We start from the raw sequence: 18,177 nt of genomic DNA, 5'->3' as shown, positions 1-18,177 counted from the left end.
TTTCTTTCATCATTAATTTTTTCCAATTTTATATCGCATTAATATGCCACTAGTTGCATGATGTACTTCTTCTGCAAAGCTTTTAAAATTGTGGATGGTGGTACCACCTAGTATAATTTTTATTCCCGGATTTTGCTTATTTAAATTATAAACAGCCAGACTTTCTTCATAAGTAGCACCTCCGATCATGAATACTATTATATCTTGAGGTCTAAGGATGAAATCATATACTAATTTATATTTAATATATGACATATATATTTCCACTTAATAAAGTAATTTAGCAAATAATTTACCTTCGCGACATTGTCATGTTACCAAGATATGGAAATGCTTGTGTGTTTAATTTTCCTTTTATTAAATCCTCTAACGTTTCACTTATTAAAGGGCAATGCTGTGTATATATATTATCTACCCCACTTAATCCTTTAAATAGTTTTTTAGTTATTTTAGCAACTGCTTCTCGATCAAATAAATTACTCTGTCTTGTATTAACACCACTATACTCTAATATATTATATACAAGCTGGAAAAAAATTTGAATATTACGTACGTATATTTTTATGAAAATATCAATCTTATAATAAAAAGAGTTACCTTAATATATTTGTCTGAAACATTTCTCTTTTTAAGTAATTCTACTAAACCATTTATGTCATTACTCGCATATTTCTCATAATGAAGCGCATAAAGCATGACTAGCCGAACGGTATCGATATCTCGTACTTTTTGATTATTGATAAGTGCTTTTATCTTTTGCAGCTATAAATAGAACAATTAATAAATTATATATAAATATAAAAACATGTTATTTAGATATCAATAAATTACCTGGGAAGAATGATCAGTTTGACAACTTAGTTCCTGTTCTAGTTCTGATACTTCTAATAAATTATGTTTTTCGACAAGAGACGAAAGTTCTCCGACTACCGTAACATGTTTCGATACAGTGCCAGAAAGTTTCTTGAAAAGCGGATATGCCTCTACAAAATGCTTCATGTCGGCAATACTCTCAACTTTTTGATGTTTTTTTGCTTTCTTTTGAAACTCGTCCATCAACTCTTTTATCGTTTGCCCAATTTCACCAAAGTTTAGATACAAGTTCTATTCAAGAATATGTTATTTTAACACAAAAAGTAAAATATATCATTATAAAGTAATTATAAAATATCATGCATACAAAATATTTTTATTAATTCATATTACTATTTCTGTTAATAATTTAAATATTAATATATGATCAAAGTACTTTAGAAGAATTATATTCTTACATTTGCATAAAAATCATCATGTTCTGCACTGAGAACAACTTCTTTCAGTTCTTTTGAAATGCCTTTCACATGAGACAAATTAACACGATTATTGTTGATTGTCAATAGTTCGTGTACCATTGCTTGATATGTCCATTGGTTTAGCAAAGGTGTAACAGGATCATCTCTTCTATCGACTATCAGAAGGATAGGATTAGATTCCTGTCTAAATTCAAAAGAACTAGATTCTTTACTGAGCACTTCCCTTATTTTTTCTGCTAATCTCTTTGCCATATTGGAACTATTTTGATATCTAATATATGGACATTTATTTAACGATAATAAAACTGAAGTTATCCCTTGAACAGTTCTATGTAAATGCACTGGATCCCATGTAAGCCCTTGAGAGAGTTATAATTATAAAAAATAATTTTCAATTAACAGTTCATTAATCTATTGCACAAGTTGATGTAAAATTAAATTACCTTCAGAGCAGGCATTTATTCCAAGTGAAAATAAATGTGGATTTATTGCTAAATAATCCGCATAGTATTCATGTACTTCTCTAACTACCTCTCGTTCATCGCTTTCTGCCAAAAGCTTTATATCTGCTTTTGCAATAATGTTACTGAAATCTAGTACAAATAAAAATAAACAATATTAATAATTATTTCTTATTCTATCACGCAATATTTTATTATTTTATGACTTTTTCATAATTAGAAACATAATTCTATATATACTTGTATCCATATTACTTACAAATATAATATATTCCATATTTAGGATATTTAAGCTCTTTACATAGCAGGTCAATATTTTCCTTGGTTGGTCTTACAAATACTATACATGTTAAGTGTTTTAAAGTATCGTTATGTACAGCAGTATCTATTCGTTCGAATAAATATACTTCTTTCATCAATATCTCAGATTGACTATAAAGTAAGCTAACTATACTTGTCTAAAAGTAAAAAAAACGAAATTTTTCAAACTTGTATATTTATTTATATATATATATATATATATATATATATATATATATATATATATATATGTGTATGTAGATGACGACTTATAATATTTTTTTATTCCTACCGTTTGTTTATCCATTAGCAAAATTTTCATACCAGGTCCACTGTCCTCTGTCATTTTCGTTATATAAAATTTCAAAGCGGTAACAACATTCATTTTGATGTCCAGATAAAACGTATCAATTTATATTTTTTATTATGTATATATCTGAATATACATTTATGTTTTATGCTGAATCCATATATTTATTAAATAAGATTTGATAACTTTGATGACAGATGTTTCTGTATACTCAGCTATACAGATATTCGACAAATACCTCCTTTTTTCAACACTGACGCATACATTAACAAATTTTGACAGCAAAGATACGGAGCAGGTCTGTTCGTTTTATTTGCGCTTTTTACACTTGATCTGAATGCACCGTGAAAAAAGTATCGTACACGAAAATGACTCTACGCCAATTTCTGATTGGTGCGTCTAAAAGTATACACCAATCAAAGATCGCACAGAGTAATTTTCGCATGCGATACTTTTTCCACAGTTTCGAGAATAAAGGCCCTGCTTCGTAAATCCTACCCTTGCGATAGAGTAGCGTCCAATCAAAACGAAAGGAGCAAAGATCTCTTTATTCTGATTGGTCGATTCAATACTCTTCTATCTCCCCATAGGATAGGATTTCTGAACGCATCCTTATTGATACTGCATTTCGCGCATCTCGAAAAAACCAGTCTGTCTGACGGTCTGACCTAACACATCGAATTGACCAGTAGCTGTTCGTGGCGAATGATGGCGAAGGGGATGCTGTTGTACGTTGTATGAGTGCGAACGGGTATGAGCGATCAGCGAACGACGATGCAACGGTGCGGCTTCTGAGAAACGGGGGGAATTGTCATTTTAAATCGTCGTTGGGTGTTGCTTCCTCGGTTGAGCGACCGTGTTTCTGATAGTCAGCCACGATGGCCCTCAGCCAGACAAGCGTAGTGAGTAATGAACGAACGAACGTAAATACACGTATGTACACGTAGGTGGAACGACATATGTACTTGACCCTAGCTTTCCTCGAAAGCGAGCGTTTTCGTTTTTCCTTGACATTCGGACGTCGCGCGATATTCGCGTTTAACCGGCTGGTCGACGTCCGTTCATTGATCTCCGGTTGTCGAAAACCAGTCTGGATGTAGATCGACAAACGGATTTTCTAACCTCATACGTGGACATCGCGTATATTGAAAATTGCAAATTAACGGAGAGATAACAATATATATGGATAGACTGTTAAGTATGCAAATATTGTTGCTTTAAGAGGATAGGTTTTCATTTCTATCCTCTATTTAGGATCTAAACATTAAATTTATATTCTTTCCTACGATATTTAAACAATATTAAATGTTTATACATGCGCAATGATTTATTCGAATGTAGGAATTTTTCCGTTAATATATAATTTTCGATGTCAGTCTTGAAAAGAATATATTTGCAAACTCATGCCTATATAACATTGCTATTAATGTAATTAGTAGAAGCTGGTAGAACCAGTATGGAAACTTGTTAGACTTTTTTTTCTATCTGTATCTTTGATATGTTAACTATATTAAAAGAGTAAATCCTGTTTTACAGCTGAAATTATACAATACTGTGATAGAAGATGTAATAACAGGAGTACGGGAATCGTTCATAGACGAAGGAGTAGATGAACAGGTTCTTCAAGAACTTAAACAGATATGGGAAACAAAACTGATGTCCAGTAAGGCTGTAGAATTAAATCCAGATCCACCAGAGCCGCAAGTTCCTCAAATCAACACGCACAAAGCTGTATCTGTCAATAAAGGTATATATATCTGTTAGAAGCTAATAGCAAATGTTAGCAAAGAATTTTTATAATAAAATGCAGTTTAAATTATACAAGGTGCTCCACTGCAATTGGATCAATGTATCCTGTAGACTGTCGTTATATATAAATTTGATGTTGTAACAGCTAATATAGGAAATCATTTTGTACAATCATCTGGAAATGCAGTACCGCAAGCGCAACCTCAACAACAATCGCAACAACCGCAGCAGCAGCAGCAAGCGCAGTCACAGCAGCAGCAACAACCGGTGCAATCACAGCAACACACACATCCTACAGGAACATCGTTACAACAGCAACAGTCGCAGCAGCATTCAACAACGCCAGTGCAACAAGTGGTAACTGCACCAGCTGCAGTACTTGACCGACAAGTGCCCATACAGATCACCCTACCTCCACAAGCTGGCATTCCGGATGGACCACAGCGGATTTTAAGCATACAAGTTCCTGCATCTGCTCTTCAAGGTAATAAATATTCATATTTCAGTTAAAAGTTCATCATTAACAATTATGTGGCAAAAACTAAATTTTAATAATTATTATTACATAATTATTTTATGTATTTTAGTTTATTGTATGTAATTTTTTTATATGAATAAATGTTTTTAATATTACTGAAATTTATTAATATATAAATAATGTAATATGTAAATATAAATATGTTTAATTATGTAAATAAGAGATTTTTTTTTTTTTTTTTCCAGGAAACCAATTACATACGATTTTAACAGGTCCCGTCATTTCTGCAGCTATGGGTCTTCCAGCAAATTTAGCTTCGACTTTGTTGCAACAGCATGTGAATTCTACATTGCAAGGACAAGCAACATTAGCTCCATTGCAAGTAAATCAGCCACTTCAAGTGGTCACCCAAAGTACAAATAGTGTTGTCACACAGAGGCCACCTCAAAATCAAGTAAGATAGTGTAATTGTAGATAATATGATTTGTACAACATAAATATATATATGTGTGTGTGTGTGTGTGTGTGTGTACATACACACACACACACACACAATATAAAATGTGTATTTATGTATATACTACAAATGTAACATGCTTTTTTTTCTAGCAACAAAATAATATAAATCAGATAGATGGAGGAGTAGGTGATTCTACTGATGATGATGATGAAGAGGAAGAAGATGATAATGATGATGACGATGAAGATCTTGATGAAAAAGAAGAGGAAGAAAATGATGAAGCAGCAGCTCGTGAAGAGGTTAATAATAAAATGTGTATATATATATATATATATATATATATTTTTTTTTTTTATTGCTCCCTCTCAAATTACAAATAGTCTCCTGGTTTCACAATTCTCTTGATCTATTAAATATATCCCTTACTAACTGAGAATTCTTCTTCAACTAATGTATGCGTGTTCGCGCCCTTGAATGAACGTATGCACACGTTTAATCGTTCATATATTCGTGGGAGCGTGGGTAAAGAAATTAATGTTTATAAATTTTAATTCTGAGTTATATTGCAAAAAAATTGTTTGTTCTAGGAACCTTTAAATTCCGAAGACGATGTTACAGATGACGATCCTGCTGATCTCTTTGATACAGATAATGTTGTAGTCTGTCAGTATGATAAGGTATAAAAATGTCATGTTTAACAAATATAGGATATTTTCTCATAGAAATAAATAAACTTATATATCATTTTATTGTTTTCAGATTACAAGGAGTCGAAATAAGTGGAAGTTTTATCTCAAGGATGGCATAATGAATCTAAGTGGGAAAGACTATGTATTTCAAAAGGCAAATGGGGATGCTGAATGGTAATTCTAAGTGCGATGTGAATATTGTGTTGCCTACAGGAAGCTCAGGGATGTAAAGGCAACTTGATGATGTGTTCACGTGAATGTTTCATCTTTTGATAAAAGATGATTCTTGTATGGATTATGCAAAGCTGCTGCAACTGGAATGGCAATACAGGGAACAATGGCGAAAGTTATTACATTATCAAAAATATGGCATTATTTAATAGCATCAATGCTAATTTCACAAGTTGACTTAAACTAAATTTCTCAGAAAATGTTTTGTTTCATTCTTTATGAATTTCTCTCTTCTACTTTCTAAATATATATAGCACATTATCAGTCTTGAATATTTTTAAGTAAATATTTTTGTTTCATTTTAATTTTTTACTAAGGAAATTTTGAGATCGAATGTTAAGTGGGTCATAAAAGTTTAATACATTCTTTTATGTAATGCAGATTATGAATACAGTGTAAAAAATTATATTAAAGTCTTCTATTATTAGTCATATGTTACTTTTGCATCAAGATTCCTCCTAAAAAAGAAGAACCATTATACATTAATTTCCCTAGCAAATGAGTAAACTTTATTCAAATGCAAATACATGTACTGTTGATTGAAACACCATATCGATTAGTGGCTTTGAAGTTACATCACAAACAACAACTGTGAAGATAAATTGTGAATTTGTACCATGTATGTATGGATGTATGTATGTATATGTATGTATGTGTGTGTGCATTTTTTGAAATCCTTGATTATAAACTTTTCACATGGAATGAAATATAAAGTTGAAGTAAAATTTATCATCTCTTTGTAATCTGAAAACAAATTATACATGTATATTATATGAGTTAAAAAATTTTAAAAGATTGCAAAACTATGGCTCATATGTGATGCTTTGAAATAATAAATATCATATATATGATTTTTTCATTTATCATATATATGTATATATAATCTTGTAAGCATATTGACAAGATTATTTATCAAATGATTATTATTGATGGAATGAAAAAATGGAGGATAGTTTAGCATTTAAGCAAATTGGGCATACCACTTGAAAAGTTTAAATTATTCTGGAAGCTACAAAGATTTAATTTTAATCAATTTCTTTATTTAATTCGATATTAAAAAGTAATTCCTTAACATTTATATCTAGCATTAATTGTTAGCTCAAATATTAAACTGCAAATATCTGCATTATGTTTTGAGTTATTAAAATATATTTATAACATGTATTTGTCAAATTTAAGTTTAATAGCTTCCAGAAAAATTCAAACTTATCTCCTAATCAATTAAAATTAGATTCGTGACTTAGCAAATTTTATGTTATGTGCATCATAATGTTTAAGTAAAAATCAATATCGCGAATGTTTATAATTATTTTTAAATTATAATTTATAGTGTAGAGATAAAATCTCGTCTTTTTCTTTCGTGTTTTTACAATTAACGTTCAATTAGTTTAACTGAAGAACAATGATATATAAAAAAATTTTTTGACAAATGTGATTACACATATGCCAAAACAATGTGCAATTTTTATATCATATCATTTTGTCGAGTGTTACAAATATTTGACATATTCTAAACTTATTTAAAACTTGGATAATGTATGATATATCTTAAAGAATTGGCCAAATTTTTAATGTTACCAAAAAGAAGTATGTATTTTATGAAGATTTTGGTTAATGGAATCTTATAGAATATAATTATAGATGCTGTCTGTGCATAATATTATTAGCATATAATTGATATCTTTGCATTATATTGTTCGCCGTATGCCTTATATATTTTGAATTTAACTAAATAAAAATTCTTGGAATTTACAGAATAAATGTTTAACAAGAAAACTATTCTTAATGAATAAGTATGTGACATGTGATATGTACATAATGATTGATTGCATTTTAGCTTAAAAACTTTTTGACAATTATAATCTGAATGATGAATATTTAGTAAGTTTGTACTCATACCTTTCATTTTGTCCCATTTCTTGCATTAAATGTAATTAAATTTCAAAATATACACATATCTGTTTGTATGATTGTTTCTAATTGAATAGGATTTATTTTATTTTGCAAATAGTTTCTTTTTCTCCGGTTCTTAAAAATACATTGATAAACAGCCTAACTGTAAAACATGTTTTATATTTAACCATATTTAACTACATTCTTTTATAGATGAATGCAGTGCTTTCTAAATAAAATTATAAATGTAAGTATAATACATAAACTCAGCGAATTTTTCGAACTTAAAATATCAATTTTACATAATATATCTGTTAACATTGTAACAAATAATATAATTTTTAAATCTAACGTGAAGAAACATGCTCGATGTTGAAAGATATCAAGCTAGTCAAATTTTATGAACTCGTACACTCCAATTACATATTATAAGAATGTGTATATATATTAATATATATATATATATATATATATATATATATATATATATACATGTGTGAGTGTATATATATATATGCACATGTGTGGGTGTGTATATATATATATATATATATGCACATGTGTGGGTGTGTGTATATATATATATATATACATGTGTGTGTGTGTATATATATATATTAATATATACACACACACATATATATATATATATATACAATTCCTTTCCCTATTATAAAATGTATGTGCAACTAAAGCTAGTAAGAGTCGCCATAAATTAAAATATTACAAAATAGTACAAAATTCTAATTGCATATATTACAATTAATATCATATCCCAAACAACTGTGTCTTAGAATATTTTGAGCAATTTTTTAAATTTGATAACTCAGAAAATGCACTTTAATTTATTAAAGCAATTTAATCTTCTATTATATTGAAGTCAATATTTAAAAAATTGCACACATGTTTAGGGAGGTATACAATTTTTAAATAGATAATTACTTTAAATCTAGAATTTTTTAAATAAGTTTGTATATATCAAAGCTTGTAAGTTCATTAAAACCCTGTAATTGATAGGTTTTTTATATCAAATATTTTTTACTATATAGAGATTCTTTAATTTTGAGCTATCGTGTATTTAAAATTTTTTTGATATATTGCAATTAACTTTATGTTATTCGACTAATTTTCAAGTATAAAAACATGATTGGCTTGATCTGTACTCAAATATTTTATGATACGACATTGATACCACATAACATAAATATTCACTTATTTACAAAAGGAGCTCAACACAAGCAATTTATGACTCTTCATTTTTTATATTATAAATATTGACTCGTTTATGCTAACATTTGCAATGACTTGTATTTGCCCTTTGCCTTTTTTTAAATTAAATTTTTGATAATATATTATCATAAATTAAAGGTATCAATGCTTTTCTAATCTTTCAAAATGGTATTCTTATTTCACAATAAAACCTTCATAATGACATTACCATTAAAAGTCTCAATAAATGGACTTCTACAATGTTCTTTTCATATTGAAATAGAGCTTATTGCCCTGCAACTATGGCGGTTTTGATACATATTATTTAAGATATATATATATATATATATATATAATTTTTTTTTATCAGTATCTTTTTATAAAGATATAGGCCACCTATATTCTTAAAAATAACAAATTCCCGACTATGAAAACTGATAGAATTATATTAAAGTAAATCTCCAGTACCTTTGAACTAAAGCAAGTCGTTTTTAATATTAGTCTCACAGAAATCAGTACTTTGTTGGCTGGCGCTAGGTTCTAATGTATTTACACACGTCGTTTCTGCCTGTTCATTAGAAGTTGTTACATTTTGCATAGAAGTTGAAAGCATAGACACGGTGGCATTTTCATTACTTTCTGATTCTGATTTTTTCTTCAACTGTCCCACAATAGTTACATAGTTAGCAGGCACTAAACCGACATTCCTATTGTCAGTGGCTATCCACCAACCTGGAATGCTCTTTGACTGCAAGGATCGTGGCGCTAACCATATTTTTTGACCAGCTCTGAGACTCAATTCTTCGTTGGACATTGCTGTGAAATCGTACATTGCAGTCGCCACGCATACAGGATCCTCGTACTTGAACCATTCTTTTGGATTATTAACTGTAAGTTTGCCAATATAATATTTATATATATATATATATATATATGTGTGTATGTGTGTGTGTTTAAAATAAAGAATATTAAAATAAAGTATAAAAATACCAAGAATTGCAAGAGAAAAAAATCTAAAAACGTGAATGTTTAAAATATTTTATATATACAAGTAGAGAAACTTTGATAAATATGATTTTTTTCCAAATGTAAAAGTTTTGCATGAAAGATTAGATAAAAATCGTTATCTGAATCATTAGATTTGAAAAAATATATTTGTTTATAAATTTCATATAGATGCAATGAAAAAATATAATTACCTTTTATTTCATTCTGCCTTATACTATTTGATATCTTGTGAATTAAATATGGAATAGCGACAAATATACCAAGAAATAGAATGTTCATCCATGAAGAAATCGATCCATTCGTCGTTATTGTACGTTCTCCGTTTGTCGTTTGTAAAATTGATTGCTGCCACAAATCTTCAACTGTAACATTTTGCATATTTCGAAGACCTAAAAATAAAAAAATAATTAATTAATTAAAATACCAATTATGTAGATTTTGTGGAAAAACGTAGATTATAAAAGTAAATTATACAAGAGTTTCAACTACATAATAAGCTCACCAAGCATAAATAAAATTTTTCTATAAACCCATTTCATGACTCGGATTAAAGCAAATGTGCTTAATAGTTGCCCAAGTGTCGAACGTAGTCTGCCAATGTTATCTGCCACACTTAAAATTGCTCTGAAGGAATTTGTCAAAGCAAAATATGTTGACTCCAATAACATTGTGATAGATGAAAATGTATGTAGTACTGTTTCCACTACACGAAAAGTCGATCTCGTACTTTCTTCAGCATACTGCTGAAACCTACATATGAAACAATTCTTTTTTAGCTAAAAAAATGTTGCACAAATTTGGAGATATCTTTTCTAAACCAAAATTTAAGGTTCTAATATTCAAGAGGATTATATTGACAATCTAGTTTATTTTATAATATGAGAGGTATTCATTTCACAATCAGTCTATACTTTTCTTCAAATTTTAGTAATATAAACTTGCCACTAGAATTAATCAGTAAATGTTATATTATTCTGTAGAATGACTATACAGGCTATTCCAGATTTTTTCTGCCTGTGTCACTATATTTTATGAGTAGGAATAAGAAAAAAATGTTATATAGTCTTACAAATTCCTTATTAAAAAGTTATAACAAATATGAAATAAAATGATAACAGATTTTTATTTATAATATATATATGAGAATAGTTCAACGATCTATTTGCCTAATCTGTTTATACAATAAAAATCATCTGTGTATTCATACAAAAAGAATCATGGTATTTTGACACAAAGTTGTATACTAATAACAGAAGAGCAATGAGCACATTTGACATTGTTAAGTAGTATATACAATGACCTGTATCCAATCTATTTACATAATTTATGTTTATTGCTCATATGATTCCTTATTATATTTTTAAATTTTTGTTAAACTTTTTAATAAAACATATGTATATTTAGTAAACCTATGTTTATATAACATTTTTTTTCTACTTATAAAACATACTGGCCTAGTTTGACAGAAAAAAACCTGGATCATTCTACATTCATAAAATAATTATTATAATTCTTTAATATTTTTTCAAAATAAAAACTCTTTTGTTTATATTAAATATCTTAATAATTAAGGATACACAAAATATTTATACATATAGTCTTTTTTATAATATATACCTATTTTCCACATCACCACTGTGTCCTCCAAATTGTCCATAACTATTACTAGAATAAGGAATATAATTCCCAAAAGAACCATATCCACCATAACCTCTATAACTACCTCCATATCCATAATTTCCATAACTTCCATAACTTGAGCCATATGGTCTGTAATCATTATATCCTAAATAGTTTTGAACAGGTTGCCGAGGTGGCAATGGAGGTGGAATAGTTGTCCCAATAGTTTGAAAGGGCGAGTATGGTCCTGGCATACTGAATAGATTACAGATTTTTATTGTTATTATTTCTTTTGGTACATTTTTTCCAATTAATTGCTACAATATATGTAATTCAACATTATTAAGATAAAAATCAATTTGTTTGATCAATTTATATTGATCTGGATAAAAAAGAAAATTGTAAAGAAAATATAAATATTATTATATATATTTCAAACATTTGAGTAAAAACAAAAAAAAAATAAACAAATTTAAATGCAGACATTAAAACTAATTAAAAATTCTGTTGGAAATAGTTAAATGTTTGGACTATTAACCTTTTGATTTCTCTATTTGAAAAAAAAAGAATTAAAAAAGAAAAGACTTTAATAGTTAATTATAACAATATCATTAAAAATACCACTGATGACTGGGCGATACAAAACTTATCATATAAGACAGTTGAAAAAATATCCTTTGAAAAATGAGATTCTATAAATATATTATGTTACATATCCAAGAGTTAGTCGATTAATATACATTAATATATAATAAATATCGATGTCAAATCTTACTTGGACGAAATGTTGGAAGAGTTCCTGAGCTGATTGCTGTTGATAACATTACTTCTTCCTGGTGCCATTATTCTAATCTTATGCTTTCCCCAAAATTCTTATATTTAATATATCGATACACATATATATTTAATGACGTGGTATATTTTTTTTCTGATATTGTTCAAAGTTCGCAGTTGACAAGTTTATCAGCAAAACGTATGCGCACATGCACATATTTCATCGCTTGAAAAATACTTGGAGAAATTGGGTGCCTTTTCAAGTCATGATACGTACTTTTTATGCAGACGGTTGTCATAATAAAGGTGCGTTTGGAATTTATTTCCGTAGAGTGAATAGTGTTTAATTGACCAATCAGGACGTTCAGAAAGGTGCAAAGATTTCTTTGTTCCGATTGGTCAATTGAATTCTACCCTCATGGATAGGATTTCTGAACGCATCCTGTTATACAATACCAAACAAGTTAACCAAAAATGTGTTTGTGTAAGAGATCACACGTTTATTGCTGTATTTTTTATTTTAGAGATGTGGATAAAATTAATATTCTTTTTGTATAAAAATCTAATTGTGAATATTCAAACGAAATTGTATTTTGCAATAAGTAATATAACTTAATATATCAGATGTTTTTTTTTATTATTTAATTATATATGATAAAGTTTGATTAAGTTGTTTATACTTTGAAATTAGATATTATATTAATAATTCAATAAATGCACATAGAATGAGTTTGAACAATTGTAATGATGATAACAATGATGATAGACCTAAAACTCCATTGAATGAAGATTGTTGTGGTAGTGGATGTACACCATGCATCTTTGATGTTCATAAAGCATTGCTGAAAGAATGGGAAAGTAGGAAGATACAAAATGTAAAAGTTAAAATAAATAATAATTTATTATCTCCTTTATCTTATAAAGTATTTGTTATCACCGATATAATTGAAACTTCAGAAGATTATTTTTTGGTTCACTTGAAATATCCAGGTATCACTGTCTTATCAAATCAATAATAAAAATATAATAGATTATATAAATGTATCATATAAAAAATAAAAAAATTACTAATATTGTTAAAGTTACTATTATATTATTAAAGTTACTTGTACTATTCAATTGCATGCAAAAAATATATATATATATATATAATTTCAAAAAGACTGTTATCAACACAAATACAAAATTTGTATTTAAAATGCAATCTTTATATTAAATCTAATAATCTGTAACAACTTTTGCTTATTACATAGAGTACAAAATAGAAAATGATGTTAGTTTGCACCTTGAACCTGGACAGCATGTTATCCTACATTCCTGGTGCAAATCTCGTCCATATACACCAATTTCTTGGACATGCAATGGTTTAGTTTTCTTGGTAAAATTATATAAACAAGGTGAATTTAGTTTGCGTCTAAAAAATACATCAATTGGTAGTGCAATTGATATTAGAGGCCCATATGGAGATTTCAAATATAAAAGTAACAGGTGTGTGAAGACTTATGCAGATAATTAAAAAATTATTTCTCACGACTTATTGTATTGTTACGATAGTTTTCGACAGATCGTTATGTTTAGTATCGGTTCGGGAATAGCGGCACTTTATCCCATTGCGAGATCGATCGTTGATGACGAAACGGAATTGACGAGGATATATCTTATCGCAGGATTTCGATCGGTGGCACATATACCTTTAAAAAAAGAATTAAGACATTTAGTGGATTATTGGAATTTCAAATGCACATTACAGCTATCCCAGTTAAATGGTATGTGATTAAAGCACAATATAGCAAGGAAACTCACACGTTATAAGATATATTTTATATTTCCAATATAATATACATTATAAGATATAACTTATAAAAGCAATTAAAAAAAAGCTCTTAATAAAAGTGCTTTTGTTATAAAATAAAAAAATATTTAAAAAAATAATTGTTTCAGACAAGACAGTCAGTCTTCATGGTTTTGACATCAAAGTAGGTCGTTTGAACAAATCACTTGTTACTAATTATCTCCAATGTAACGATACAGAAACAACATTAATTTTAATATGTGGAACTTTAGAATTTAATCTATCCATGAAAGAATGGCTCCATGAAATGAATTATGCACATACATATATATTTGAATAAAATATAAATGCTTTAAGAAAATAATATTTACCTTCATTGTTCAATGGAACAAGAAATCTTTTCCTTGCAATATGGACAGGTGCCATAAATATGACCAAACACTACTTGATTTCCAGTATTTGTTTGTAACCACTATTGTAAAAAAAAAAAATATATATATATATATTTATTGGTATTATTAAAGATTACATAATAACAATATATATACTACAAAAAGAAAACATATTAATGTTATTAATATATATGTTATTAATGCATATGTTTCAATTACCCTCGCTAAACATGCTGAATGAAAGTGTTTTATGCATTTTTCATTATTGCATATCTTATCTGGCAATTCATCTGAGAAACATATACTACATTCACGATTACTGATAATAGTTTTTGTTTCTTCCACACTTTCCTGTTGTTCAGGAAATTCATACATATTTAACAGCATTTTTAAGTTTTCTAAAATACTGCAATCGTGATCCCACTTCTGTAAAATCAATACATAAATTGTTAATAAATTAAATTGCAGTTATATCCTATGTTATATACATATATGAAACATACATTAATATTATTGGAAAAATCATCCTTTTGTCGTTTCACTTCATTGTCACTGCCTGAGAATTTAATTACTGGCAAAGCAGTAGGATTCAATGGATCATCTATTGTAACTGTCACAGATAAAGACTGAGACAAGTGGATACGTCTGTACATGTGACTCTTATTTGGTTTTAATGGATCAATTACCCAGCAATTCCTTAGAAAATTTTATATTAGTATATTCAATGCAAATTAATAATTTGATATAATTTGAAGGAATAGTTAAAAAAACAGCAAAAGTAATTGTTTGTAAAAAACTGTTTCTAGAAGTTAAATATATTCTCTTATAATATATAAATGAGTAAAAAAGTACTCACTCATCAATCTCTTCTAATTGTTCCCATGCTTTTTTCAATACTTCCACTTGCCATTTGAACTTAGTCTTTGCAACACTCAAATTAGTTACATTCTTCTCAAAGCCTTCAAATACTGGATTGTTGGGCAAATCAGAAGCAATAACTTTCCAAGGAAGTTCAGCACTGTTACATCTTTGCAATGTAACAGATACATCTCTGTAGTGTAATTTAATGATATTTAAATTTTTATCACATGATATCGGCATATCCTTTAACAAATATTTCATGTTTAACACTAAAATTATACGAAAATTTACAGAAAAAAAAGAAATATATAAATATACATACAGGTAAATGCTGAAGAGCTGTTTTCAATTCTTGCAAAAAAAATCTTGTAGTATCGAGATTAGATACAAGAATTTTACTATCTATATTGTTCATATATTCTCCCTGTTTGCAAATATATAATCATATTAAATTTGTAAAAGTAAACTAATGTTTTATACTTACAATAAGTGTTTGTAACTGTGTTAAAAATGAAGACACTGTTTGTTCAGTATTAGAGGCAGCCATAATTATTAATTCATTAACTCTTTTATGAAATTCTCTATTCCACAGAGAAGCTATTTGTCTACCAAATCTAACATGTGCACCATTGAATAATGGATAATCAGGCATGATTAATTTTAATCTTATTCTGGGACTTTGGAAATCGTATGCAGCACACAATGAACGGGAGATGATTAAAAAACCATGCCAAGTGGCAGGTGATTCTGATACTAATATCATTTCAGGATGCTGTCCCAAGATTTCTAAATAATTATAACTATCTTTTGTCACCATTGTTAATAATTAATTTTAAAAAACTGTTTTTTTTAGTTATAAAAATACAATCCTTTTCTGAAAAAAAAAAAAATTAATTCATATGTTTATATTTATTCTATAGTAAATGTATTTATCAGTTAGATGATTAGTATTTTATCTGATTAAAATGATTTTTTATTAGAAAAAATATATATAAAAAACATGAAATAAAACTTACTTATGAAGTCACATAATAATGAAGGAATACACTAACTAATGAAATATAATTATAGGAAAAGCCTCACTATTCTTTGTATCTTTATTTTAAAATGTTTAACAAATATTATGAATTGTAATAAATAATTAGAAATTCTTTTAAAATATACATGCTGGCACTAAGTACCGAACAGAAATGATAAGAATATTTCTAAACTTTCTATCAAGATTCTAGAGCCCTTATCCAATAACCAATCAGTACAAACTTATCGCACAATTGTAGTAACACCTTTAGGTCAAGTCAGTTTCGCGCATGCGCGGTGCAGTGACAGCAGTAGTGACACTAATGACAGTGATGTATGTTGTATACACACCATACGAAATACTGAGTTATGTATCAAAATCTGGTAGGGTGGGAGAAGTCAAAATAAACAAAATAGAATAAGAAAGGTGTTGAAGAAATTAATCGTACTTACGAAAGACACACGGGACTCTTTTATAATCCAATAACGAACACTTAAATATTGATATCGCGCTCGAAATTCGTACGCGGAAAAATCAATCTAACCTAACAACGCGGTTCGCGTCCTAAAAAACCTAACCCAATAAAATCAGTACGACGAAAAAATTGTCGACATCGATCAAGTCGGATATTTCGTACGATCGTATAGTTTGGAGCGATTAGGACAAGATGGGTCGACGCAAGAGTAAACGAAAACCACCCAGCAAGAAGAAGGCCATTCAACCATTGGACACACAATTTAATTGCCCATTTTGCAATCATGAGAAATCATGTGAGGTTAAGATGTAAGTATATGAAAAACTCGCGAGTATGTTGAAATTGAACCACACAAATTGCATTTTACAATGGCACTCGATTAAATTTATAGTCGACTAAATTTTCTTGATATTCTCAACTAGCTTACGAAGTAATGTCGATTTAATTCCAAGAGAGAATCATTTATTTTGTCAATTCAATTACATGAAGCTTAGATTGATTCATTAGTAATTTGATAAAGTGATAATAAACTTATCGAATAAATTTAATTTAAATTAATAACTATCTTCTACCAACAAAACATTCGCTCTGTGATTTCAGGGACAAGTCGAGAAGTACTGCCAGGATAACTTGTAGAGTGTGCTTGGAGGACTTTCAAACGACGATAAATTTATTATCGGAACCTTTAGATGTATATAATGATTGGATTGATGCTTGTGAAAATGCAAATTAGAGTTATCAGACATTAGATATTGTATTTATATAAGACTTCTATGTATATGTCAAATGATGAAATTCTTGTCATATTTTTAAGATTTTTACTCGCATACTATCTTTTAATATAAGCTGTGTTTTATAAACAGGGATATATTCTATAACATTAAATATGGCTTTGATTGTAAAACAATGTTTATTCATCATTTATATCTTAAATGCACAATGCGGTTTTAATAAAAGATGCTCTTGTATATGAAAATACAAGATCTGTTATATTTAGCATTTAATGAAAATGTTAGATATGTAATCTTTAAGGCAAAAAGAAGTTTAGATTTTAGAAAATTACATAAAGCTTTATTATCTAAAAAATATAAAATATTTTTGAACACAATTGTATGTATGTGTTAATTATTTTAGTATAAATATCTAATATATTTGTAATATACAT

At 28.3% G+C, this 18,177-nt stretch overlaps 6 protein-coding genes across 8 annotated transcripts; 3 read left to right on the top strand and 3 right to left on the bottom strand.

The window, feature by feature from the left end:
* Positions 1–12: 12 nt before the first annotated feature.
* On the bottom strand, positions 13–2,668 carry Vps45 (vacuolar protein sorting 45). Its single transcript, XM_072904695.1, has 8 exons — positions 2,346–2,668; positions 2,013–2,211; positions 1,736–1,885; positions 1,272–1,651; positions 832–1,104; positions 598–762; positions 297–526; positions 13–211 (listed from the first exon to the last, which is right to left on the bottom strand). The coding sequence occupies exons 1-8, from the start codon at positions 2,436–2,438 to the stop codon at positions 13–15; spliced, it is 1,689 nt and encodes a 562-aa protein (XP_072760796.1). The 5' UTR covers positions 2,439–2,668.
* A 348-nt stretch (positions 2,669–3,016) lies between these two features.
* On the top strand, positions 3,017–7,927 carry Tfiia-l (transcription factor IIA L). 2 transcript variants are annotated; one of them, XM_072904510.1, is made up of 7 exons: positions 3,017–3,265; positions 3,900–4,110; positions 4,300–4,596; positions 4,836–5,044; positions 5,200–5,349; positions 5,638–5,727; positions 5,810–7,927. In XM_072904510.1, exons 1-7 carry the CDS (start codon positions 3,242–3,244, stop codon positions 5,915–5,917), a joined length of 1,089 nt encoding a protein of 362 aa, XP_072760611.1. In that variant the 5' UTR covers positions 3,017–3,241; the 3' UTR covers positions 5,918–7,927. The 2 variants fall into 2 exon arrangements, with proteins under 2 accessions (XP_072760611.1, XP_072760610.1); XM_072904509.1 differs by having other exon boundaries at positions 3,019–3,265; positions 4,258–4,596.
* On the bottom strand, positions 6,582–12,747 carry Pex13 (peroxisomal biogenesis factor 13). 2 transcript variants are annotated; one of them, XM_072904508.1, is made up of 6 exons: positions 12,476–12,747; positions 11,698–11,955; positions 10,583–10,830; positions 10,272–10,469; positions 9,541–9,960; positions 6,582–6,714 (listed from the first exon to the last, which is right to left on the bottom strand). In XM_072904508.1, exons 1-5 carry the CDS (start codon positions 12,541–12,543, stop codon positions 9,548–9,550), a joined length of 1,185 nt encoding a protein of 394 aa, XP_072760609.1. In that variant the 5' UTR covers positions 12,544–12,747; the 3' UTR covers positions 6,582–6,714; positions 9,541–9,547. The 2 variants fall into 2 exon arrangements, with proteins under 2 accessions (XP_072760609.1, XP_072760608.1); XM_072904507.1 differs by lacking the exon at positions 6,582–6,714 and having other exon boundaries at positions 8,515–9,960.
* Positions 12,748–13,097: 350 nt separating this feature from the next.
* On the top strand, positions 13,098–14,630 carry LOC140672529 (NADH-cytochrome b5 reductase-like). Its single transcript, XM_072904755.1, has 4 exons — positions 13,098–13,464; positions 13,728–13,962; positions 14,029–14,240; positions 14,416–14,630. Exons 1-4 carry the CDS (start codon positions 13,200–13,202, stop codon positions 14,604–14,606), a joined length of 903 nt encoding a protein of 300 aa, XP_072760856.1. The 5' UTR covers positions 13,098–13,199; the 3' UTR covers positions 14,607–14,630.
* Fancl (E3 ubiquitin-protein ligase Fancl) lies at positions 13,357–16,696 on the bottom strand. The gene is made up of 8 exons (XM_072904754.1): positions 16,536–16,696; positions 16,004–16,393; positions 15,842–15,943; positions 15,515–15,762; positions 15,162–15,354; positions 14,878–15,084; positions 14,638–14,738; positions 13,357–14,165 (listed from the first exon to the last, which is right to left on the bottom strand). The coding sequence occupies exons 2-7, from the start codon at positions 16,334–16,336 to the stop codon at positions 14,640–14,642; spliced, it is 1,182 nt and encodes a 393-aa protein (XP_072760855.1). The 5' UTR covers positions 16,337–16,393; positions 16,536–16,696; the 3' UTR covers positions 13,357–14,165; positions 14,638–14,639.
* Positions 16,697–16,918: 222 nt separating this feature from the next.
* Positions 16,919–18,120, top strand: LOC140672530 (transcription elongation factor 1 homolog). Its single transcript, XM_072904756.1, has 2 exons — positions 16,919–17,320; positions 17,613–18,120. The coding sequence occupies exons 1-2, from the start codon at positions 17,205–17,207 to the stop codon at positions 17,743–17,745; spliced, it is 249 nt and encodes an 82-aa protein (XP_072760857.1). The 5' UTR covers positions 16,919–17,204; the 3' UTR covers positions 17,746–18,120.
* The last annotated feature ends 57 nt before the right edge of the window (positions 18,121–18,177 follow it).

Source organism: Anoplolepis gracilipes, chromosome 13 (assembly GCF_047496725.1).
Source record: "Anoplolepis gracilipes chromosome 13, ASM4749672v1, whole genome shotgun sequence".
NCBI lineage: Eukaryota > Metazoa > Arthropoda > Insecta > Hymenoptera > Formicidae > Anoplolepis > Anoplolepis gracilipes.
Note: the sequence above shows the minus strand (reverse complement) of the source record. Positions and strands in the feature narration are given on the sequence as shown.